The sequence below is a fragment of the Chelonia mydas genome, chromosome 4, assembly GCF_015237465.2.
Source record: "Chelonia mydas isolate rCheMyd1 chromosome 4, rCheMyd1.pri.v2, whole genome shotgun sequence".
Taxonomy (NCBI): domain Eukaryota; kingdom Metazoa; phylum Chordata; order Testudines; family Cheloniidae; genus Chelonia; species Chelonia mydas.
The window spans coordinates 97959085-97985701 of NC_057852.1; the positions used below are offsets into that span (position 1 = coordinate 97959085).

The window sequence follows — 26617 nt, forward strand, 5'->3', positions numbered from 1 at the left end:
AATTCCTTTTATGGCCCACTCTTGATAAACTAGGTTATTCAGTCCCAGAGGATAATTAGAATAAATTGTCAGGATGGCTATCCATGTGGCAGTTCTAGGTGTTTCAGCTTTTCATTTAAATAAAACCTCAGCTTCTAATACTGCCTCTCAGAATAGGGTTCTGTACAGCATGAGTGTGGTATGAGATAAATTCATCTGGTCATTGAGGGAGATTTGTCAGATTGATATTTTGATATGCTCCTGTTCAGTCAGAAGCCTTAGATTGTCCTGGGACCATGTAGTCATATTTCATTTGGGGAAGTTTAGAAAGTGAAAGGTTCTTTGGATGAACTAGATTTGAATGTGTTAAGAAAACAAATTTTAAAATAACTTGTAATTCATTATATTCTGCCATTAAAATTCAGAACCAGACATGTAAACTAAATATCTCACTTTAAAAATATTTAACATTGACAGTATTGTAATAATATTTAGGGCTCTAACGGGGAAAAAAGTGGTGGCTGCAACAGTGGCCTAGGCTAAGACCTAGTCCACACACAGATCACTGGTATAACTATTTCAGTAAGGGGTGTGATTTTTGCAATGCGGTTATATCTGTATAATCCTAGGGTACACACAATTATACTACTGAAAAGATGCCTTATAACTGTACAGTTTATTCCCCTTCTGTACAAGAAAAAGCTATACTGGTATAAGCACATTTAATCCACTCTAGGGGTAGTTATACCTCTTAAACTAAACATAGAATTAAATCGGTACAACTCTTGTGTAAACATGGCCTTAGGCTTGCTCTACACTCAAAATCACTGCACCACAACTAAGGTGGGGTAGAGTTTGTCTGGGCTTACCCTGGAAGGATAGCTCTGCTTTATTGGGGGAAGGGCGGGGGGAGAAGGTGGTCAGAAACAGCTGTAAAAAAGGTGCTCGGTGGTCAGCTTTGCAGCAATGACTCACCCACCCCCGCCCCAGGAATGTGTGATCCGAAGGGCATAAAGGTACGAAACCTGGATGGGGCAAGTCTCTTTGTTCCAAGCAGCGAGGAAGCCAGCACCCACCCTCCCTCCCCTAGTGGAGGCGAATGACAGGATGGATTAGGACCTGCTGTGGGCATTATGCTAGTCGCTCCTTTTAAAGGGGGGCTGGGAAGGAATTTTTCCCACACTACCAGAATTGGCTTCGGTGGAATGAGGTTTTTTCGCCTTCCCCACAGCGGGCGTGAGGGAGGACCTTCTCTGGTGAGAAGAAAAGGTGATAGGCCATGTGTCGCAACTTATTTTGTAAGGTTGGGCGGATGTTCAGTGCAGCTACTCCACAGGGAAGGCAGCCAGTGCCCAGATAAATGGCCTGGTAAAGGACTTAAAAGGAGGTACTGGATAAAGGAACAGCACGGGGAGGGGGTTGGGGACTCCTCTAATTGGTACGGCAGGGAGCCAATCCTCTCCCCCACCCCATCCTCATAGCCCACCTTAACCCTTTTACGAGGGTGCTGGATGGTAAGGTCCAAGCCATGGGTCGGCTGGGGAACATGGATGGAAACAGAGGGGATGGTGAAAGCCCCGGAGAATTGAACAAGCATGGACTTGCCTGCACTGTACACTTTATGTGCTGGGTAGTCCCAGACATCTAATAATAAAATTGAGGCCTGAGTAAAATCCATAACAAGTGTCTCCTGTCCTTCTTGCCGTATACCCAGACAATATAAACCGGCATAGCTATGTTGGCCAGAGGTGTGAAAAAAACCACACACGTGACTAATATAACTATACCAACAAAAACCCCAGTGTAAATGCAGCTGTACTAAACAAAGAGTTCTTCTGTCTGCATTGCTAATGTCATTCTGGGAGTTCATACACTGGCAGAAAAACTCGTTCTGTTGGGATAAACTGCATCTAAGGCAGGGGGCTATGCTCACATCGACTCTGTAGCATAGGCATAGCCTTAAGTCTTCCTTTTGTGTTCTCATTCCTGGAGCTCTATCTGTGACACTCAGCTCCACTTCCCCCCTGCAACTTTCTCAGTACAGTTGTAGTGAGAAATCTTGTCTATACTGCGAAAAAGCATAATTTTAGGAAATTTGTTTTAACTAATATATTAGTTTAATATATATTCCTTGTATAATATATAATTATAAAATATTAAACACATATGACACACATCAAGCTCAATCAGAATTCATAAGTTTTACATAGTTTGGGAAATCTGTTGTCACAATAACTTAAGATAAGCAAGGACAGGTCATGTTTAAAAGACATGGTAAACAGTCCCAGTCCACACTAAGTGCCAAGTAATGATGAACACTGTGTTAGTTAAAACCAGTTAGTTCAACATGTTTTCTCGTACAATGCTTTTTCCCCCAGTGGAGAAATAAATTTGAAGGATTTCCCCAAGAATCCTGAGACGTGCCAGTGACTCAGCTATGTGAAAAACAATGGGAAATTAGCATAATTTTTGATATTATATTTCAGCAGTTCCCCACTCTAAAGATTGTAGAATTAGTTTACTTAACTTTCTGATATAAAATGTGTGTTGTGAGATTTTTTTAAAAACAAAGTTAAGCTCCAGCCATGCCACCACTACAACCTAGACTAACAGCAGTTCCACTACGAAGGAACTTGGATATAAAATATCAGCTTTCCCCCTCCTTTCTAGAAGCTATCTGTGCTCTGGTCTTCAGACACATCACCACCATCACAGTTCAGATGATACCAGGAACACAAGACATTTAATAGAACACAAATTTTTGGACTTCTATTTAAGAACAATTTCAGAGTAACTGATAGGCTTTTGAAACTTCTTTTGGTAAGTACTGCATTGGAAGTAGCTTTTAATTTCTGTATTGATGATTAAGTAGTTTACTTGGATTTTGTTGTATTTTAAGAAGAACTGGTGGCTTATTCTTGTCTGTTCCTTATGAGTGTGCACATGCGCAGAACTTTAAAAAAGTGATCAGGGTGGATTTGATTTGATTTAAATCGTGATTTAAATCAATAGTCAGGAACACTTGATTTAATCATGGATTTCTACATAAAAGTGCATTCTTGTTGGTCATAACCTTAATACATATTCTTCAAACTCAGAGATAGATAGATGTAGGTTTCATTTTTAGAAGGTACACGCTATACATTTAAATGATTTATTTTGAAAACTTTTCAGATTAGTTTTATAGCTATATCAGAAAATGAATGATTGTTTGGTTATTTCATTTACCAAAAGTAATTGAAGCAGACATTTATGAAGTCACTGGGAGGTGAACTACCTCCAATTCAACAGGTTAATCATTAATATTTGGAGGCTTTTCTTGCCATGCTTTGTTAGGAGGAGAACAGCACCAGACAGACATTTAAATTGTTTTATTTAACTAAATCAACAACATTAAGTGTTCTGGATTTTCTTCTTCAACAGCAAACATATAATTTTTTAACAAAACAAGCATATGAATTTTTGAATTTAGTTAAACATTCAAGTTTTTTAAAATCAGGTTTGTTTTTTGTTAAAATTGTTTTTAACTAAAATAGTCAAATGAAATATTTAAAGAACAAACAAAATTAAATCGACTAGGTCAGACAGATCAACATGAGAAACTGAAAATATTGGTTTCTGCAGCTAACTTGGTTATCTTCACCTTCAGTTTCCTGTTTGTTCATAATCTGGAAAGGAAAAACAAGCTTTCCTGCTTTTTCAGGTCCCAAACGATTTCTCAATTTGGAATGAATTAATCCAAAGGACGAAAATATTCTTTCTACCGGCAGAAGAAGGAGATAGACAATCCAACATCTCCTTTTGTTCCTTTAGTTAACTGTCCTAACTTTTAAAAAATTGTGCCTAATTTGTCATTTGAATTTGTCTGGCTTCAGCTTCTGGCCACTGGTTCTTGCTATGCCTTTCTCCACTAGATTAAAGAACCCTTCAGTAACCAGTATTTTAAGTCTCTCTGTAAGGCATTTTCCCCAGCCTCAAATAATTTTTGTGGTTCTTTCTGCATCTCTTCCAATTTTTCAACTTCTTTTTTAATACATGGACTCCAGAACTTGATGCATTATTTCTGTCTTGCCAAATCCAAACGGAGGTAAAATCACTGTCCTGCTCTTACTCACAAGTTCCCCATTTATAAGTCCCAGGATCACATTAGCCCTTTTTGCCACACCATCGCACTGGAAGCTAATGTTTAGTTGTTTGACCACTATGATCCCTAAAGCCTTTTCTGAGTCACTGCTTTCCAGGCTACAGTCCCCCGTTCTGCAGGTGTGGCCTGCAATTCTCGTTTCTATATGTATAACTTTGCATTTGACATTTTGTTTGAATGAGCTCAGCTTATCAAATAACCCAGATTGCTCTGTATCACTGCCCTGTCCTCATTTGTATTTTAATCAGCATAATTTTATATTTATTTCCAGATCACTGATTAAATTGTTGAACAGCATCAGGCCAATCACCAATTCCTGCAGGACCCCACTAGAAATACCCACAATTGATGATTCCTCACTGACAACTACTTTTTGAGATTTGTCAGTTGGCCAGTTCTTTATTGATATTGAATACAGTAGTACTAATTTTTGAATCAGAATGTTATGCAGTACTAAGTCAAATGCCTTACAAAAGTCTAAGTATATTACATCTGTGCTGTTACGTTTATCAAGCAAACCTGTAATCTCAAAGAATGAATCAAGTTAAAACCTATGTTCCATAAAACCATGTTGGCAGGCACAGATATATCCCTATCCTTTAATTCTCTGTCAATTAAATCCCATATATCAGCTTTTCCATTATTTTGTCTCAGACTGAAGTCAGGCTAACTTGCTTATCATTATCCAGGTCATCCCACTTAACCTTTTTGATTACTGGCATATTAGTACTCTTCCAGATGAAATACACATACTACTTAAATACCATCCAATTTATTTCAATTATTTTGCAAAACTACAAATGCCAAGACATTGGAATCTTAATATCCTAGGAAACTGACACTACCTGCCTACATGTTCAGACTTTTGAGGTCCTAAGTGAAATATCAGTTTATTGCTTTCCAGTCTATTCTCCAGAACATAAGTATATATTTAAATATCTTCAGAAAAGCTGCTACAGGTTAAGGCTAGCCAACAAGAACTGACGGTACAGCAGTTTCATGCGAGTAGCAAACTGTATGGGATAGGCTGGTCTTACAATTGTGCAAACTATAACACTGAATTAATTCTGAAGACACAAGGGAACATCCAATACACGTTAAATTTAATTATTTTCTTCGTGAACAGTAAAAAATACTACAGTCCCTGAAATATTTTCAAAATTGATTCTGGGTAGGGATTTAATTGTTTTTGTTTGCCAAATCTTTGAGTGTCACAGGTGGGAATTAACATTGTACCCATTAGAATTACTTTTGGGGAAGGGAAGAGACAGAAGTAAATTTTTAGTTCCCCAAGTCTATTTGGTCAAAACCTCCTCTTTCTTGAATCTTATTTTAAAGCAAAATAGTTAACCCTCACACCACAGATGCACAAATGTAAGTAAGACAATGTAATTTATTTTAGAATCAAGAATCTTTTATATATTTACCTATGAGCTGGAATTCTGCGATCACCAGCAACTAATACCACATCACATAGCTGTTTGTGCCTCAGGTAGTTTTCCATCTTTTTAAAGGTTTGTTCAGCATGGTTGAGTGCCTGAAAAAATTCATCTGATGTACAAGGCTCCATAGTTTGGCAAGATGATAGAGTATGACTGCTGTTGGAAGTCCTGAAGAACATAACAAAATCTTAGTATGGCTAATATTTTAATACAGCAATTTTGTTCACAGCTGAAACAATGAAAGTCACGCCTGCTTTTTAGAAGTGATATATACTACTCAGGTTAACACTTTGTCTCTTGCAATTACTTTTATTCACATCTTCCCTCGTTTCTGTGGGTGTGGTCCAAAGTCCATTGAAGAGTGGAAAGATGATCTAGTGCAGTAGTTCTCAATCTTTTGCATTGGTGCCCCTTTTCACACAGCAAGCCTCTGAGTGAGACCCCTCTTACAAATTAAAACCACATTTTTCCAGTTTGAGAACCCCTGATCTAGTGATTAGGGAGTTAGCCTGGAGCTCAGAAGACCAGAGTTCCATTACTTGCTTTACCACACACTCCCTGTGTAGGTTTAGGCAAGACAATGAGGCCTGGTCTATATTTAAAATCCACACCCCTAACCAATGCAGCTATGCTGATTTAGCTACATCTACGCCGGAGGTTACACTGATGGAAGAATGTTTCTATCAATCTAGCTACCATCATTTGGGGAAGTCGTGTTCCTATATAGACAGAAAAATCCCTTTCATCCATGTAAACTACATCCACACTACAGGGTTATGCTGGCATAGCTATGGCATGTAGACCATATGTATGGTCTACATTGCAGCTGGGACCACATCTCAGCACAGGGAGACAGACATGCATTAACTCTGCTCAAGCTAGCACACTAAAAATAGCAGTGTGGATGTTGCAGCATAGCCTAGCCACACAAGTTTGGGTCCAATGGGTTGGGTGAACTTGTACTTGGGCAGCTAGCCTTTGCCGCTACCCATGCTGCAATCTCCACACTGTTATTTTTAACATACTAGCTCGAGCAAGCTTGTGTGCATCTGTCTACCTAGGCGGGGAAGCATGCTCCCAGCTGCAGTATACACATACCATTAGCCTCTTTGATCATCTGTAAAATGGGTATAACATTTTCATTTCCTCACAGGTTGTTGTAAGGCTCTTGGATATTGTTGTAATGGAGGCCATATCAGTACTTTTGAGAGATAAATGTCTTAAAGTGTCCTTTCTATACAACTCCTTTGAGGATAAATTTAGGAAAATAAATATTTACATACACATAGTTATGACACGCATGCAGTGGAAATATTTTTATTGTCAAATATCTTGGAATGTGAGTTGGTGAAAATACACTTCAGTTAATAACACTTTCCCTTTTTTACTCTTTCAAGCTTAAATCAACGTAAATTATTTCACTCAGAGGGGCGGTATTTTTACACCCCGAGTGACGTAACTTATGTCAACTTAAGCGGTAGCGTAGTCAAGGCCTAGGACTTCAATCCAACATAGAATTTAAGCACTTGCTTTATTTTCATCATGAATAGTTCTTTGGAAGTCAGCTCATTACTTGGGTCTTAAAACATTTAACACTGAAGACCACAGAACACAGTCTGAGCGCCACCAGTTTAAGGGATTTTGTTTCTCCAAGCAAGATTTTTGATTAGGTATTTTTGCCTGGGAAAGTGGTTCATTGTTCAGTAGCGAAACAATTAATCATGGTGGCACTGAAGTAATCATAATTAGGCTTCAATATTAACAGCCTGTTAAAAAGTGGGAGGGTGGAATACACACCTATCCTTTTGCTGTTCAAGCTGCACTGCTGCAGCTCAACTAGGACACAGAGCAGCAGTTTATAGTGTGAAAGCTATCTCTGAAAGCAGAAGAAAGAAATGTCAATTTTTTCTAAATTCTGGAGGAGGTGGGAGCACAGTGTCAGGGAACATGTAAACTGTAGATTTTTATAATCTCAGATAGTAACAAAGCAAACCAAAAAAATTAATTACTACATAAGAATTCTAGTGAATACTAGCCCTGCTTACCATAATTAAGGTTACAAATCCATCATTCTTTACAAGCAGCTGTTTTCAAACATTCCATTTTCAAAAATATTCACCTTTTATGGCTTGTCTACATTTGATTCACTACATCAGTGTAACTGCAGCAGCACTTCAGTGTAGACACTACCTACACTGATGGGAGGGGTTCTCCCATCAGCATAGGTAATTCCACTCCCCCAAGAGGAAGTAGGTAGATGGAAGAATTCTTCCATCAACCTAGCACTGTCTACACTGGAGATTAGGTCGTTGTTACTATGCCACTCAGGGATGTGAATTTTTCCTACCTTTGAGTGAAGCAGCTTTTTAGTGCAGACCATGCCTTAGACTGAGCTTCTCAATGCTTTGGCTTTGCCAATAAAATAAACTTTTTAAATCTGAGCAAACTTCATGATGGTAGAGTGGAAAAAAAACCATATTTTATCCTTTTCCCATTATAAAGAGTTCTAAACATCCTTTTTGGAACTAGTATATAGGACCAACATCTGAGATTTTAAACTTAGCATGGACATTGTTCCTCTTGAGGACTAATACCTTTGGCTTGAAAAACAATTATTCAATAAATATCATTTTTTAAAAGTTGCCTACCCATACTAAAGGTAGGGTAGGCAACATTAGTCTAGTTGGTTTAAACTAAGGCTTTGTTTCACTGCCAAGAAAAAGTTGCATTTTTACCATGGCATAACAAACATGCATTAGTTATCCTGCTGTAAAATTCTTGTGGAGACAAGTTTCTGTAGTTTTACTGTGAGGTAAACTAGGTGAGGTCAACCACAGGCAGGATTATAAAGGCTGATCTTGCCTACCTACCTTGCAGTAAAGACTACCTGCAGTGCCTAGTCTCTACTAGGATTTTATAGTTGGAATAGCTAATGGGATACAGTTATCGTCTATAACACAAAAAACTCCACACACACTATACCATTTTTGCTGTGAAACCAAGCAGCGGTAAAAATACAAGAAGCTGCTGAAGTCTTTTTTAGACTAGGGTTCGCAATGGTGCTACCAATGGAAACTTTTTTGCAAAAATCTTTAGTGCATAATAGGTCAAATACATTGTTTATGTATTTTGGTCAGTAGATGGAGGCAAGGAATGTAACTCACCACTGGAACTTTAAGGTATCAGCTTTTTCTGAGTTATTAGTATATGTAAACTGACAAATATTTATATGATACTTCACAAACATGGAATAAGATGTTCCTTCCCAGAACAGTTCACAATCAAAAATCAACAAGACATCAATTCAAGTAACAGAGTGTGTGGAAAGTTTGTTGAAAAGGAGAATGAGGTCGGAAGGATTCTTGGGATATGAAGGAGAAGGCATTTGGCAAACAGGAAGTAGGAGATTTTTTCAAATTTAGAGCTCAGCATGAATGCAGGCATGAAGCCATATTGGAATTGTTAGCAAGGACTAGGAGAAACATAGGAACTAAGACTCGGGGGGGTGGGGGGGGGAGGGGAAAGAGAAGGGGAAATTAGGAGGAAATGAGAATAGAGGTGGTTGTAGGAGAGAGTAAGGGAAGAGAGAGTATATACACCCTTGAACTTGAGGACTAAGGCCTTGTCTACACTACAGAAAGGTATTGTGCTAATGGCCAGATCACAGATCTTGCATCTACATACAAAAATGCTCCTAACAGTATACATCTGTGCTAAACATTTTTCAGATGAGACTTGCTTTGATCATGGCTAACCCCTTTCAGTCTGATAAGATAAGAAATAAGAAGCCAGGGAAGGGATTCAAATATTGAAGGGAGGTGGTATGGACAGAGTAAAAGGAGATGACATTAATTGTACTGTTTTGGAGAGAAGAGAGACAGGAAGGCTAAAAAGCATAATTTTACAGTACCCAGACTGACAAATGATAAAGGCATGGGCAAGAGTTTTAAAGAGGGGAATGCCAAGAAAAGAATAAATTTTAGTGGTCCCAGAAGAAGCAGCAAATACCCTTTAGTGGAAAAATGGATATTTGGGAAGAGGGGGCATGATAGCAGGGGAAAAGAAGAAAAGAATGAAAGATGACATTGAGTTTGAGATTTAGAGACCAGGATTTAATGCTGATAGAAAGGGATTAGAAGGAACTAAAAAAGATCTTTAGTTCTATAAAGACTGAGATGACACTGACATCTAGATCTCAGAGACGCACAAGACAATTGTGAAAAGCAGTACAAAACAAAACCCCTCAAAATCTGTCAGTAGAGTAAGACACAAGATACACGAGGAACAGACCCCTGTTGAGTAAAAAGGTCTTTTAAAAAAGCAACCTACACCTTTCACAATAGAACAATGCTAAAATGAATTTTCTGACTCAGGTGGGAAAAAAATCCAGAAAAAAGATTTTTTTTTTTAGCCCCTGTATGTATGTGAGGCCTCTCTGGAGACAAACAGGACATTAACACTTTCTATAACTGCCTTAATTACTGAGAACTGTCTTATATGTATGCTGACAATTTCGGTTTTACAAGGGAAAATTTGTTTTCATATTATCAGTGTGTCTATTCTGATTTTGGTTTATTTCTTAGGACAGAGAAATACAACCAGTACTTACTCCTTCTATAAGTCCCTCAGTTAGTATTAAGTGTCTTAGAATCATCCTAATACAAACAAATCCACAACTGAGAAATCTACAAACAACCATTATTTCAGGGTGGATCTACTTTGCACAAAGCGCTGTACAAACACATAGGACATGCTCCCTGTTCCAAAGAATTTACAATCTAAAAAGACAATAGAGTGAGGGGTGGGGGGAAGGACACAATATACTAGCAAACTGATCAGTGATGTCTGGCACAGATCTGGTTAGTTCCATGGTATTGTTTATGTTTTAATTTGTATTTATTTAATCATTGAATAAGCTATCCCTAACAATCTTCCAGAGATATCTAGGTGAAATGAACTCTCTATGCTTAGGCTACACTAGAGGGGCCAGGTGTCTGGTTTTTGACCGGAAAGTCCGGTCTAAAAGGGGACCTGACAGTGTCCGCTCAGATCTACTAACCAGACATCAAAAGTCTGGTTCATGCTGGCAGGGAGGCACCAGGTCATCACCCGTACCACCCCCTACTCAGCCGGGGCCGCCTCCTACCTGCCTAGCGTAGCTGCTGCTCTGTGACCCAGCTCTGCAGGCGAGTCCCTCCCAAACCGAGCAGAGCGGGAGAGTAAGGGGGGGAAGAGAGGGGAAAAGCAGCGAGCAATGGAGAGTGGAGGAGGGAAGAGGAGCAAACGGGGGGCATGGCCTTGGGAAGGAAAAGGCAGGGCAGGGGAGTGTCCAGTTTTTAAATATTACAAAGTTGGCAACCCTAAGATACACCCTACAATATTTAAGAGTTAATACTCTGCAGCACTACAAGAGGTGTAAGAGAGGATCAATAGCAAAAAGGATCTCATGTATAGGCCCCAACATACATGTTAAGATTTTAAACTTTCATAACACCAGAAACAATGTAAATCCCTTTCTTCCCTCTGCTTTGGCCCACATATTCCCATATGGCATGATGGGAGGAGACATGCAGAATATAAGACTATTTCTTCTATCATGGTGTGATTCCAGGGCCTACAATATGGCACTCAGCTAGAGAGGAGTGCAGACGCAAGAACTTTCCACACACACACACGACATTTCTCTCCTACAGATCTCTGCAGATCAGTGGGCTTGGAACCCCATTCTCCTTTATGACAGAGGGGGGTGGGTGGTATGTGTGTGCACATGCGTGCCTGTCCAGCCAAGTCTTCTCTCTTTTACAGAAGAATTCAATGAAAAAAACTGAGTTAAAATGAAAAGGAGTACTTGTGGCACCTTAGCGACTAATCAATTTATTTGAGCATAAGCTTTCGTGAGCTACAGCCACTTCTATGCATCCGACAAAGTGAGCTGTAGCTCACGAAAGCTTATGCTCAAATAAATTGGTTAGTCTCTAAGGTGCCACAAGTACTCCTTTTCATTTTGCGAATACAGACTAACACGGCTGCTACTCTGAAACCTGAGTTAAAATGGATTTTCCACTCCCAGATGTGGCTTATTTCCACCGAAGGGAACATGGGGCTCTTGTATTAGGAAGGAAGTCTGAGAGCAACAAAGTATTTTTGAGCTACCCAAAAAAACACAGTAAATAAGAAATTGTATTTTAGAAGAATATACACAGAAGACTGATTGTAAATCTCTTTACATTAATGATTACAAGCAGGAGGGAGCTTCCGACTGCTCTGTCAGTCAGACTGTGTCAATTGATGTGCCATATTGTTTGGTATTTTTAGATTATTCCAGTTTGGGGTTCCTTGCATACCTTTTATAAAGGATGGGTAGCAGAAATGGGTTAGTACACACCTTATCTTGATGATGCAAGTGTACATAAACAAATGATTAAATGAAGCAACTTCTTAATCATTGGCATTAACTAGGAATGACATTTCATATTGAACCCATAATTTACCTAAAATTCTCTCATTTAATGAAAATAAAGTAATGACAAGAGTTAAAGCACAATACAAAGAACACATCAGGCAAATAATTCTACATGATTCAGATTACGACTGTAAACATACAAGAAAACAAGGATGCAGTTACTTTGTTAAAGGATACAGAAGCCAGACAAGATTTGTACTTCAATTCTGTTTCTAGTACTACATAAGTACTACTTGCAAAAACAAAACAGAAAACAGAACTAAACCACCATAAATAAAATTAAAATATTAAGATTATACACAGATTCTCCCTATACTTTAAACAGATAATTGTAATACTCCATTTTTATTAACTAGTTTTATTGGTCATACTTCAGTTCCTTTCCTGTACTTGTCCATTTCTGCAAATCAAAATGTCTCTTTAATTTTAAAGACTGCACATTGATCTCTTTGAATGAAACATGGATTTTTATACCAATTGTTTTCACCTTGAGAATATCCTCTTTTGTTTGTGTAGTGCTGTACATAGAAAAATTGCACTCAATGAGTAGATGTTTCTGAAAATACTAAAAATACACTATCTATACAGACTGAATGGCGATGTATTCATGTCATCTGTAGTAACTGTTCATATAATTGCCTACAAAAACACATACTGAAAATCACCTCACATAGAAGATTCTTAGGTACTTTCTCAAACTCATTTTGTTGATGGCTAAATATACTTATTACAGCAAGATTAAATTGCTTTTTATAAAGCCGCAGCATGCAGTGTTTCATTCCCTTATAATTCTGATAAATGTTTCCAATTCAGCAACAAAAGCAAATGCTATGTTGACTCCTAAACAGAGAGAATTTTTGTTTTGTTAAGGATATAAACCATAAATTGTGCAGTGTTTACTCGTCTGTTTGCCCCTGCACCAACAAAATTTTCTATATATGGGTACACTTTCCAAAGGGAATGCAACACACTGAAACTATATTAGCTAGATTGATCTATCTCTAATAGGCTTATTAATAAAAACTCTGCTCCCTTTAAATAAAGATAGTCACACCTCTTTAGAATATCAAGTCACTGCGAAATAATTTTAAAAGCTAGAAAGTAAACAACATGAAAATTAATGAGAGATGGCAAGTTAGCTATTGTAGCATTTCTAATATTTACAACAACAACAAAAAAGCACAGCAAGACATGTTACTTTGTGTAGTATAGTTGAGCTAAGTAATAAAGGATGTCATGGAAATAAACTGACATTTTGGTAATAACCAAGAAAAAAAGATAAATTAAACAATACATTACTTATTTTCCACCAATTAACATACACCTTTTGATAAAAACAATAGTGATATAATACATTATTTATTTTAGCACCAGAAACAAGATGTAAGACAGAAACAAAACTATTACCATAATTTTATGGACATAATTAGGTTTACAATTTAAGATATTTGATTAGCACAGCCACAATCAGTTTAAGGCACTTTTCATGTTTTAGTTTGCTGAACAAGCTGGTTGGCAATATATCAGTTTCAAAGGATGAAGTAAATATTTTTTTTTCTTTAGGTTGTACTCACATTCGGCTTCATAATCAACATATGAATATGGAAATTAAAATACAGATTTATATGCCCAGATTGACAATTGAAGAACACTGCAAAAATGCACATGAGATTATAACAGATTCATAGCTAAAATAATTTTCTTCCAGTTGAATCTTTTATTCTCAAAAATACTTAAAAGGTTTCAGAGCTATAGAAATCTTACCTCTACATTATTTCTTTCTAATTTAGTGTAAAACTAATTCTTAACACAGCTAAGCACAGAACAAACGTTACTCTAAAGTAATATTAAAAACAGCCCTGAAAAGCTGTTGTGTGCGTATTATTTTCAGCAGCTGTAAAGATTAATTTTGCTATACGTTAGCTATATTAAAGTTAAATATTAAGTTGGTCATAGAAAATATATTCAACTATATGCTCTGCCAGTTATCAGTATTTTTATACTTTTCATACAATGCAACTATCAGAAAATTCTGAAGCATTTTAATCTAGGATAAATCATAGCTGACATTTGTAGGTATGAAACATCAAATGACATTGAAGACATCAAATGACAACTAATTTCCCCCAATAGGAAAACAACAATTAACCTGCATGAACTGCTGTCCGATTCATTTTCTTCTTCACTCGCTCCATCATCTGCTTCTGATCTATCAAAACAACGTGCATCTCCACAGTTTTCTGTTGTGAACTCAAATGTAGGGACTTCAGAGGTGGATGCCATTGGCCAAGGAGGTGAATTCTGGAAATCCTGTTGGCTAGACCTTCTGTAACCAATTGATGCCAAAGGTAGTGGTAGGTTACCTGGATCTAAAAACTTTGTCCCACCAGTTGTTGCATTTTCTCCTCTGTTCCAGAAGTCTTCCCGGTGGCTGTCCATTCCAGAATTAGGGATTGATGACTGGTGACCAAACCATCTCCATCTGATTTTTAAAATCTGCTTCACGTCAAACTCTTTACGAGAGCCAGACATCCTCAATGAAAGCAAGTGATCGTCTAGGCAACAGGGCAAGAAGCAATGCACATAAAAGAAGATTTGTGCATCCAACCAAGACTAGAGAAACACATGCTCTTCCTGCATATGGCAAGCAAATTTTGGGAGGGACTGCATTCACATACATAAAAGCGCTTTTTTAAAATCATATGTCATCTGAACATAAACAAATGGCAAGAGATGATGAAAAATACTGGGATAAAAATACAAGGTGAAACAGTCACCTCAATCAAGAAAAATGCTAATCAGGTCACACTGAAGCAGCCAGTGCACTTTCTATTGCTTTCCTCCACATCCTCTGACCATTAGCTTTCACAAACACTAACAGCATTCATTAAAAGCTCTTTCAAATGCTGAATACCACCCCCTTTTCTTAAACCACAAATGACAGAGAACGTAATTCCTATGCTGCATCTTAGAATCTCTACTGCTCTACTGTGTTAACTCTTGCTAATACAAATAGGAAAAAAAATCTGTGATTCTAAAAAGCAAATGAAACACTTTCTTGCACTGTTAGAAATCACTAATAAAACAGGCTAAAATATTCCAATATACTGATTCTATTTCAGGAAAATCTGAACTGGAAAGGATTCCTTATTTCTTTCCAGTTACAAGACATGCATCAAATTGTTTTTCAAACAGACTAGATGGCTCGGGGACTGGTAAAGGGTTACAGAGCCTTTCATCTTGACATGCTGGTTTGAATCAAATCTGGGTCTGTAGTGACTGAAAGTTATTACTGATGGTTGCTTAGTAGCCTAGGAGAAATGCACTAATGGTCTCAGTCTATTTACACATCATGAAAACCATAATCTCAGCTGCAACTAATTGATCATCATCAAGGAGTCAGAGGCACCACAGACTCAAGGGGCATCAAGACCACACTATCTTCTCACCTCTAGAACTGGACCCTACAGGTAAAACTTAAAGTGCACTGGTCAGATGCAGTTTTATTTTTCCACTCTCTCTGCAGAAAGGAGTTCAGTCTCTAGTGCTATCCAGACATGTATTTTATAAGCAGTAATTTAACTTTTAAAATCCCATGTCAGAATTCTCTATTTGATTTTGGAAAATAGAGGGTCAAACAACAGGGATATTTTAAATCACAGGTTGCTACAGGAGTTCCGATATTTACTCCTGAAGGAATTCCGTGCCAAAAAAATAAAAATCCTGCAAACAATATTTTAAAATTCTGCAAAATTCTGCAAATGTTATGGTTAATAAATAAATGTGGAGGCACCAGCATGACAGTGGGGAGCACAGGCCACTGACTGCACAGAGGTGGGAGATCACCCTGCAGCCCTCGCCCAGGGACATGGACTCGGTAGTGAGGCTGCACCCGACCCTGACACAACGCAAGGGTCAGACCTGCCCCAGAAACACCCTGGGGCTCTGCCCCTCCATGCCAAGCACCCTAGATGTAGGCAGGCAGGCTCAGCCCAGCAGGATCCAAGTGTGGAGGGGCTTAGTGTGGGGAGATAAGGGTTCTGTGTGGGGCAATCTGGCTGCGGGCAGCTGGGTGGGGTGGTCTGGGTACAGGGGGGATCTGGATGAACAGGGGCTCATTGTAGTAGGGGTTCTGGGTGGAGAGGCAATGGGACTCTGCAGGGGGGGTCCAGGTGAAAGTGGGTGGGGCTCAACAAGGGGGGGTCTGGGTATGGAGGGTTCAGCGGGGGGGGTGCTGGCTTGATGGGGTGAAGGTCCGAGTGCTGCTTGGTGGGGTGACGGTCTAGATGCAGGGAGCTAGTCAGGGCAGTCCAAGTGCGGTAGGGCTTGCTGGGATGGGGGTTCAAATGTGGGGGTGCAGTCTGGGTGTAAGTGGGGTCTGGATGCAGGGAGGTGGGGCTTGGCTGGAGTGTTTGGGTACAAGGGGTCTCCAGATGCAGAGGGTGAGGCTTGTTGGGGTGTGGGTTCAGGTTTAGGGGAGTCAGTGGGGGGGTCTGGGTGCAGGTGGTGAGGCTTAGTGGGGCAATCTGGATAGGAGGTGGGTCCAGATGCACGGGAGTTGGGCAGATGGGGGAGCAGCTCCCCATACAGTGACCCCTCCCCCCTCCCATGGCTGAGGAGCAATGGGAGCAGGAAGGAGGGGGCATGCGGAGCTTCCTACACCTAGAGAGGTTTCTGGGGCTGGGTCTGACCCAGCCCTGGCTGCTCCTTGCAGGGGAAGAGGAAGTCCCATCCTCCCCAGCCCTGCCAGGAATAGCAGCTAAGCCTGGCACAAGGTAGAAGCCACTGGCTGGGGCGTCCCCAGCCCCCCGCCCCCCCACTGATTTACCTCTCCCTGGCTGCTCCGGATGCCTGAAACAATGCATCTGCACTGCTGGGGAGTAGTGCATGACTGGTTTTGCAGCTTCCCTTTGCTTCCCCATCAGAAAGTGATTTTTCTGCAGGGAAGCGAAGAAATCTGTGGGAGACATGAATTCTGCGCATGTGCAGTGGTGCAGAATTCCCCCAGGAGTACTACTATGTAAGACTGGAAGTTGGTTGAAAACTAGCTAGCAGACTCTCAATCCAGATAAAAAGGAGATGGTCCTGGTGGCTTGGGAGAAGCAATTAGAATGTGCAGCAAGGATTTTATCAGAACCATGATTAAAGACAGTGAGGCTGTGCTACACTATAAACTTCAGTTGATGTAAGTTACATCAGCATACAGCTGCTGCAGTTTGCATATTGCTTGTCCACATGCATACTTGGCTGCTTGCATTGGTACTGTGTGTACTCAGCAGTAATTATGTCTATGTAGGTTGCAGTGCATCACAGGTAGGTATTCCAGTGTGGCACTCGCCACTGGCCAGGTCACTGCCTTTTGAGAAATTTTCACAATGTGTTGTGGGGTAGAAATGAGTAACACAAAGGTGCCTGTGAGCAAGGAGTCAAGTTCCCATCATGCAACTTTCTCCATCCCATAGTGCCATCCATCTCATAATTTTCACACAGGAGAGGGTGGAGCACCGTGTCCAGGCCCAAGAAACGAGCACTAACTGGTGGGAGTTACAAGTAGTGGGTGCTTTGACTAGCAGCATAAGTTGTGAAGTAATAAAAATGAATTTATTTAAAAAATACAAATTTTCTGCATGCCAAAAATGGTGCAAAAAACATGCAGTTAAAAAAAAATACAACACAAACTACCAAAATAAATTAACAGAACAGAACTTGAAAATTAGAAAGGTAGAAAACATCCCTGTCCATTTCAACTACACATAAATTGATCTGTGAGATCTACAGTTGGCATATGTGAACTTTGGTTGGAGTTACTGTTCCTTAGAGTGGAGTGGTAGGGGTAGGGAAGTGACTTGCGATGCCACATGGAATGTTGGGGGGATGTAGAGAGCTGCTAAACTGGAGTTCTCCAGTGACTGAAACCGGTGGGCAAGCCATGACTGCTGGACCTGTAGGTCAACAAGCATCTGCAGCACTTGCGTTTTCTATCCGAGAAGCCCTATTATGTCCTGGTGCATCTCCCTCTCCTTTTCCTGCTGGGAGTTTCTCCTGTCTGCTCTTTCCTTCTACATACTGTCTGCAATATTCACCCTCCAGGCCCTCTGTTCATAGTCTGATGCAGCACTGCTTGCAGGATCTTGCTGAACATATCCTCTCTAGTCCTCTTCTTTCTCCTCATCAGGGTTAGATGTTCCACAGGTGTGGAGGGGTACCTCAAGGTTCAAATGACAGCAGTTGCAGATGAAAGACAGATGTAAACACTGTATTTACAGTTACAACAGAAAGGAAGAGGTAAGTTTCAAAACTCCCTTCCCTTATTCCCATAATCATTTTTAATAAGACATCCTTATTGTCACTTGAGCTTCAGAACACCTCTACATAGCACCACCCTCCAGCTCCAGCCATCGTGAGCATAGCCTGCCAGAGCAGGGAGGAAGAAGGAGGGAAATTGCTGGTTGCATTAAATGATAAAATTTTGGCTCCCATATCCATAGATACGGCATATATAAGGCAATGGCACTGAACACTGGCACTATTTTCAACAGGCAGTGGTGACTATAGCTGATACTCCTGAGGGTAACAAAGGCAGAGAGCACAGCTGTTGCTGGTGCCCTGAAGACACCCTGGCCGTGTGCCACTAGCCTGTTTACTGCAATGGTGCTTGCTGAAATCATCGTGGAATTGTGTGGGAAAGTTTCCTACCAAGAAGGAAAAAATAAAGCTATCATCCCTAGAAACCTTCAGGAAAGGATCACTGAGTATCTCTGTGAAAGTTTCATCAAGATCTCTCAGGAGAATACAAGGGACAGCTCTATGTACATAAACAAACTGCTCCACATGGCCCCCCTGCCTAACCCTACAGAGGAATGAAAACCAGATAGTTCTGCCTTTCGCTGTACTGCTTGTACTGCCTGGGGCAGCCCTCACTGAAAATGCCAAGAGCAGGACAGACTGCAAAAGAGAGAGCAGATAATCACCAGTTTGGGGAGTAACACTGAAGTTAAACTCACCAACCAGTCACAAACTGCACTTCTGATCTCCCACACTGGTTATCAAGAAATTAAAAAAAAAAAAAAAGAAATCACACAGCCCCTTTATTGCATTCCAGTTCTCTGGCTCCTAATTAGCACATAGCTCCAGTAAGCAAGAAGTTATTTAAAACTCTGGTCACAAACAAAATGTTCTTCTGACCCCAAAATGTCAGCCATGTTACCAGATCAATATTAGTTTGGATCTTATCCAAAATACCACACTGCCAGCCAATTCTTTAGCACCTAAAACTAAAGGTTTATTGTAAAGAAAAAAGAAAGAACAAGAAGAGAGTTGTTAAAGGTAAAGCCATCAAATACATACAGAGACTTCAAAGTCCATATATCAGGTTCTTAGCAGTATTGGTGAGTTTGCTGGCATGAACGTTCCTCTGGAACATACCCACAGCTTGGATGGGTATTCAGTCCTTTATTCAGAGCTTCAGTTTGTAAAAAAAAGTTACTCCAGAGGTAAGAAGCAGGACTGAAAACAAAATGGAGATGATGCAGCTAGATGCCTTTTATATTCTTTTGTCATGTGACTTGTACTTCCTGTGTCCCAAACACAAATTGTACAGCACATAGCATGGAAAGCCTTAGAGTTCTGTCCAGAAGCATACCACATGGCTTGCTGACTCATAAGGTGCATCCCCTAGTTCCTTTCAGTGGATTCATTGTACAGTTGATGGGCCATCGAACAGGCTAGGCAGTGCTGGTGCCAATCTGTTTGGGGGTGTCATCCAGATTCACAGCACAAGTTTGAAATACAGATATTCCCTACAAATCTATAAATCACAATACAAATGTGATACAAACATAAACAAGATCATCATACTGTGCAAATTATAACATTTCCCTGACACCTTACACGGAATCTTCGGCACAATTCACTGCAATTTTATAACACTGATATTAATATCATCACAGTGTTCCACATATTCCATACAGTGTCACACTGCTCTCTCTTCTCCTATGAGTAAAACAGTGAAAAGTAGATATTTTTGCCCTGCTAACTTGGGACTGAGCTGGGCACCATCTTTACATTTAAGCACTGTAAGGAAAAATATATGCATATACTTATCTGAGGTTCTTGCCCCTTCATCAGGCTCATCCGTGCTTGGCTGGTGGGACTGAATAGACCAGTGATACTCGGACCTCAGTGGTTCAAGGAGCCAAATTAGCGATCAACATTACCCAAAAGAGCCACAGAAGTATGAATTCATGGTTTCATTTACTATTTGTATATTATATATTCTATGTGCAATCTTTTCTTAATGTCCACATTTCTACAGCTGGTCCTTCGTTGTGCCTACATAGTCCCTTTCCTACAGGCCCAGGTGATCCAATACCTCCTGTCTACTCCAGGCAGGAGTGCATCTAGTGCATGGAGCTTGCATAGTCAATTGGGCAGCTGCACACAACAGAGGAGAGCTACTAGGTGAGCTCGCCAAGGTGCGCAATCAGGAAAACGCGTTTAAAAATATTCAGGGTTTTTAAAAGACAGAGTGTGACTTTCAGTCCACGTGGACTACGTGGGTCAACAATCCTCTGGAATCTGAACTGATAAAAGCACTGGTTTTAACCCATAATGCTCAAAATTATTTAGGGACTGGTAACTTGAGGGAATGACATTTTCACTTGCTATCATAGTCACAATCAATGGAAGTTCTTCAGTTTGCTCAATTTGTATCTATCAGACCCCAGATTTGTTGACCTTTGAAGCATGCCCAGATTACTATTTTTTAGGCAGTTGGGAAGCAAAAGGGTTGAGTGGGAGAATAAATTGTGTTGTATTATGTATTATGTTGTATTATGAAATAACAAAAGCACAAAAGCTTTTTTCAATTTTCTTGACTTCCCTCAAATTGATATTATACAAATTTAGATTTTCCACACAATTTCCCCCAAAATGATAATAAAGCATATGTTTTAACAGTTTGTGCCTAAATTATATGAAATCATAATCCACAGTTTTTTGTAATAGGATGTTATGTATGCATTTGGATTAGATAAACTTCACCAGGATCTTCAATGTAAATTAACAGGATTGCACAGAAACAACTAATGGCCTACATTTAGTTTGCAGAACCTTTATTACGGAGAACACACAAAAAGAAAAGAATCCACCTTAATTCTCAGAGCCTAGTTGAATTTGTAGTACTCGAAGTTACGGGGAAAAGCCTTTTTTTTAAACTTTGAAACTGAGCATATTTGATATGAGAGAGAGAGAGACACACACACACACACACACACACGATGCCATAATGCCATTTGTATAGTAACTTTGCAGGCTTGGTTAACACTTGCTTAAAAAGTTAGGTTGGCATAGCTATGACAAAACATGCACCCCCAACCAACACAGCTATGATGACCTAATCCGGGGTGGAAAAACTTTTTGGGCCGAGGGCCACATCTGGGTGGGGAAATTGTATGCAGGGTCGGGGGTTGGGGTGCGGGAGGGAGTGTGGGGTGTGGGAGGGGGTGCAGCGTGCAGGAACGGGCTCAGGGCAAGGGATTGAGGCAGAGGAGGGGTGCGGGGTGTATGAGGGGGCTCAGGGAAGGGAGTTGGGGTACACAGAGATGTGAGGTGCAGCAGGGGGCGTACGGCAGGGAGTTGGGGTGCAGAAGGGGTTTGGGCTCCGCCCCGGCGCTGCTTACCTAAAGCGGCTCTGGGGTGGCAGTGGCACGGACTGGGGCCAGGACAGGCTCCCTGCGTGTCTGCCCTGGCCCCATGCTGCGCCGCTTCGCTCCGGGAAGCAGCCGGCACCACATCCCTGCAAGGCCCTGGGGCGGGGGCGCACAGGGTTCCACATGCTGCCCTTGCCACGCCTCCAGGTACCTCCCCCAAAGCTCCCACTGGCCGCAGTTCCCCATTTCCGGCCAATGGGAGCTGCAGAGGGCAGTGCCTGGAGGAAAGGGCAACGCACAGAGCCCTCTGCCCTCCCCAGGGACCCAGGAACGTGGTGCCGGCCACTTCTGAGAGTGACGTGGGGCCTGCAGCACCATGGGGGGCAATCCCGCGGGCCGGATCCAAAGCCCTGAGGGGCCGGATCTGGCCTGCGGGCTGTAGTTTGCCCACCCTTGACCTAATCCCAGTGGAGATGCAGCTATGTCAACAGAAGACTGCTTCCGTCAATGTAGAAAATTTTGTTCAGGAATGTGGTGTTCATATGCCAATGGAAAAACCCTTCCGTGTGTGTAGGCTGCACCTACGCCACGGGATTATGCCAGAGTAACTATGCTGGTATAATCTCTGTAGTGTAGATATACCCTTGGAGGGCCTGATCCCACAAAGCCTATACACATGTACTTAACTGAATGAGACTACTCGCAGTGCTTAGTTAAGCATGTGTGTAAGTCTTTGAAAGATTGTGGCCTTTAACTTGCAGACCAAAGAATCTATGCCTAAACAAGTCTTTTCATAATAAAGTCAAAAAGGTATAATTTTCTACTTTATAGCAAATCATAAAAAAGCATATAATTTACCTAAGAGCACATTGTCCTCTCTTTGTTAACATAATACTGTGGAAAGTAGTGGGAGTTTTATATATTTACTGTGGAGATACCCTGGAACAGAGTTTCTCAAATGCAGCCACCGTGGCCACATACGGCCAACAGGGGCTTTTCTGGCAGCCACAACCTCCTGGGCTGCGATGGAGGGTGGGGAGGAGGGCAAAGTAGAACCCCCTTCCCCCTCTCTGTTGTTCCTGGATGCTGGGGTCAGCAGCAGGGATTGGGCCCTGCCCCCCTCTGGAGACACCTGGGGCACAACGCTGGAGGAGCAGGCAGCCAGTGAGTTCCCCACCTTCCCAGGCGTGGTGGGGCTCAGGCTTTGGGCTTCAGCTCTGGGGTGGCAGGGCAGCAGGCTCTGGTTGGGGGGCTTCAGGCTCCAGCCCTGGGCTCTGGCTGCGCAGTGGCAGGCCCCAGGCTCCGGCCAATGGCTTCAGGGTCCATCCCTGGACCCCGTCCTCCAGTCACGGGGCTTCGGGCTCTGGCCGCAGGGCTTCAGGCTCCAGCCCTCCAACCCCCATCTCCTCTGGCCCCCACTGCCTCCCCCAACCCTCCATCCAGGGTTTAATTTGTCCCCAGGCTTGCCAGAGCTGAGTAAATCTGCTGTGAAAAGTGATATTAACAAACATACAAGTATCACTTTTCACAACAAACTTACTAGCTAGCAATAAATAAATTACAATGATTTGAATGTGTATATATGCATATTTATTTGGTTTTCCTAAAGCTAATCAAGGATTTTAGGAAAAAAGTCTGAGAGTGGTCACCAGCAAGAGTTGGTGGCCACACTCTGAGGCCACCAAAAAATTTGTCCTGAGAACCCCTTCCCTAGAACTTGACAGGCACCAAATCAACTGATAATAGAATACTGATTTTCTTGAAAGCATGAGGCTCTGAGCCTGTAAACACTTAAGCGCATGCGTAATTTTAGTCACAAGATTAGTCCTATAAACTTCAACAGGACTATTCAAGTGAGCAAGGTTCTGCAAACATTTAAGTATGTGCATGACTGGGAGCTTAATTTACCAAATTCTGCATTCGGAACAATTCAAATTGGCGCTAATAGTACTATAGTTAAACTTGCACTAGAGGACAAGATTGATAACTGAAAGAATTCAGCAAGACAGTTTTAATAAATTACTTCCCACAAAAAGGTCTCAAGAATAATTTATCAGAATGAAGGAGAAGAAAAGATATTGGCCCTTTAAAAAATAAAATTTAAAAAGGAGTTCAGGTCACTCACATTCTTAAGACAATATATATATGGCCTGCTTCACTTGTCCAAGTGTTGAAGAGTGATAATCCAATATAATTAGTTACAACGTAGACACAAAATTTATGCTAAGCAGATCTAATGTCAGCAGGATGCTATTTAACCTCAACTAGTCAATCTAAAGAAATATAGCTAGAATATGAGCAGAGGTAGGAGAGATTTTATTTGTGCTAGACTTTTGTAGATAGTAATCCATTTTGTATATGCATTTTCATAAGGATGCGAAGTACCCACAGTGCTAGAGCGGACTTAATACATCTAGATAAATATATATATACACCCATTAAAAAGGTAAGTCTCTATTATTTGGTATTTATTATCTTAGATTAATTTTCTATTAGGAAATTAGTACCTAAAATTAAACCTCCAAATGAACAGCAATATATAAAATCTACCGAAGCATTTTCAAGATCTGAAAACCAGCACTCTTCTATTCAGCTGTTTTTCCTGTTGCTGCTACTGCTACCCTTTGGCTTTACACAATTATATTATCATCATCCAACACCAATGCAACATCAAATACTATATTTTCAATCTGATTATTCTGTCAAATGGATTATACAATTATCTGTTTATCCTGACCAGCTCCTTTGTCCTTCAAGTCAAGGCCTGAGAGACAAAAGACTCAGCTGATCATTAGAAGATTTTAATATTTACTTGTCAACTAAATGAAAATATCAAAATATAATTAAAGTCCCTATTTTAATCCTTATTTTAACTGCTATGATTAGTTTCTCCTAATTCCAAAGATCGCTCTTTACTGTATGATATTGTAATTCAAACTTTAGAACATAATTAAAAACTTTTAAAAAAATTGATAAAAAAGATAGAAATATTTTCAACTGCCAGTATTTGCAAACAAACACTAGGCATCTATGCTGAGGCATAGATTAGTGCCTCAGCATACTTCAGATGTTTGTAACTGATCAAATACACACTCTGGAACGTTATCAGGCTTGCAAAACTATTTTTGTAGACATTTACAAATATAAAATCAGATTAAAATATTAATCCAAAGAAAGTAGTTATATACAGACAAAAAACCTACTTGTGTCTGAAGGCAAGTGATTACGGTAAAAGAAAAAAAGCCCTCTCTGTCCTCCTTTCTCTGCTTCCTTTTTGCTACACCCAGAGGATAATGGAAACAGCCTGAGAGGGACTTCAAAAAGAGAAGGAGCTTTGTTTAGAGCAGAGACAGCATTCAGATTTATGGCACCATGAAGGGACCTTCGTAGAGCAGCAATTGGACCTTGCTCTACTCTCCATCTTATTCATATAAGAAAAATAAATCCTATAACATATGTCAGGACATGTCTACAAATTTTAACAGAGACATAACATTTCTGCCTCTGAAGATGCAAGAAAGGAAAGGGTACTTTCTTAAAATCAAACATGCCACTGTTATCCAAACCAACCTCATGAGTAAAAGCTTAAGAAAAGAAAGGATAGACTACATCTCTGACAAACCAGTAATGGGGGAAGGGAAGGAGAAAGCATATTTTAGAGTTAAGGAATCTCTAATGAGAGAAAGCCAGGCTACTAGTCCCATATGTTTAAATCTAGCATTTCAGCTAACTTTTGCGGCTTCTGGAGAGAAAAGCAATGGCAGCCGGGGTCTGAGGCATATAAGGCTATATGGATTTAAGTTCATCAATATATCACAGTGGTATCCAAGTACAAGCATCTTGACCTGCACCTAGAAATAAACAGGAATATAGTCAGGGGTGAAAGTAGGCTGGTACGGGCCGGTACAGTGTACCGACAAGAAGTGGCCCCCAGTATCGGCCTACCAGCAGCTGACGTTAAAGCGTTGCCCCTTCTCGCGCCCGCCCCGTCAGCAGCCAGAGCCCTGGGCCCTTTTAAATTGCCAACAGAGCCCCGGGCAGCACGGGCCAGGCAGCACGGATGGGCTGGCTGGGGGAGACTGACACCCAGCCCCACCCCTTCCACCCGAGGCCCCTCCCTTTTCATCTTCTGTGTTACTTTCACCCCTGAATACAGGGGATGTTCCCTGCAGCCAATACCCCTTAAGAGGTAAGCAGGCATATTCTCCATCATCTCTAGCTTTCAAGAGATCTTCAGCTATAGCCAAACATGGGTTGTGCTGCAATATACCAATCTAGAAATCAAAAAAGCGGGGATATTTCCGTGGTGAGGTCTGCCTCTGAAACGTTTCACACATTCTAGACAGGCACAGATTTCAAAAAAAACAAAAACAAACCAAAAAAACAACTCAGCAAGTGCTACCTACTGACAAATTCTCGGAGTACATAAATGTCCAAGAACACCGCCAAATTGCAAAACTCTTGAAAAAAGATGGAAAAAACACCCTTATAATAAGGGTGGAAGCAACCACTCCTGCACTCCCTTTAAATTCCTTCCCCCAACGTCTGACTTGCTGAGACTGAGGCTATGTCTCCGCTACAGCAGCAGCACTGCAGCTACACTGCTGTAGCATAAACATTTGCTTCAGCAATAGATGGGGTTTTTTCTGTTGCTGTAGTAAATCAACTCCCTCGAGAGGCAGTAACTAGGTTAATGGAAGAATTCTTCCGACAACCCTAGGGGTGCCTATACCAGGGCTTGGGTTGGCTTAACTCAGGGGTGTAGATTTTTCAGACCCCTGAGAGATGTAGCTAGGTTGACCTAAGTTTTAGATGTAAGTCAGGCCACAGCTTGTTCACTGTCGCACAAGCCTCGGTTCCAGCTTGGCACTGGGAAAGCCTAAGGCTATTGAACAAACTTATCTTGCTTTCATTAGACCTATATGTATGTAAAAAGAAA

The 26617-nt window shown here is 40.8% G+C and overlaps 1 protein-coding gene across 6 annotated transcripts in view; it reads right to left on the reverse strand.

Annotated features, from left to right (window-relative positions):
- KLHL5 (kelch like family member 5) overlaps positions 1 to 26617 on the reverse strand; it is a 96526-nt gene that overhangs the window by 36579 nt on the left and 33330 nt on the right. Inside the window, exons 1-2 of one of the 6 annotated variants that reach the window (XR_006290141.1) lie at positions 14178 to 15090; positions 5551 to 5733 (exon numbers count right to left, since the gene is read on the reverse strand). Coding sequence is in view for 5 of the 6 variants with exons in the window: in XM_007059701.4 (XP_007059763.2) it covers positions 5551 to 5733; positions 14178 to 14560 (566 nt within the window). In the remaining variant the exon portion in view is untranslated. Of the gene's footprint in view, positions 1 to 5550; positions 5734 to 7362; positions 7442 to 14177; positions 15284 to 24881; positions 24904 to 26617 lie in introns of those variants that run through there. The other 5 variants (XM_043544513.1, XM_043544514.1, XM_007059701.4 and 2 more) reach the window with 5 other exon arrangements.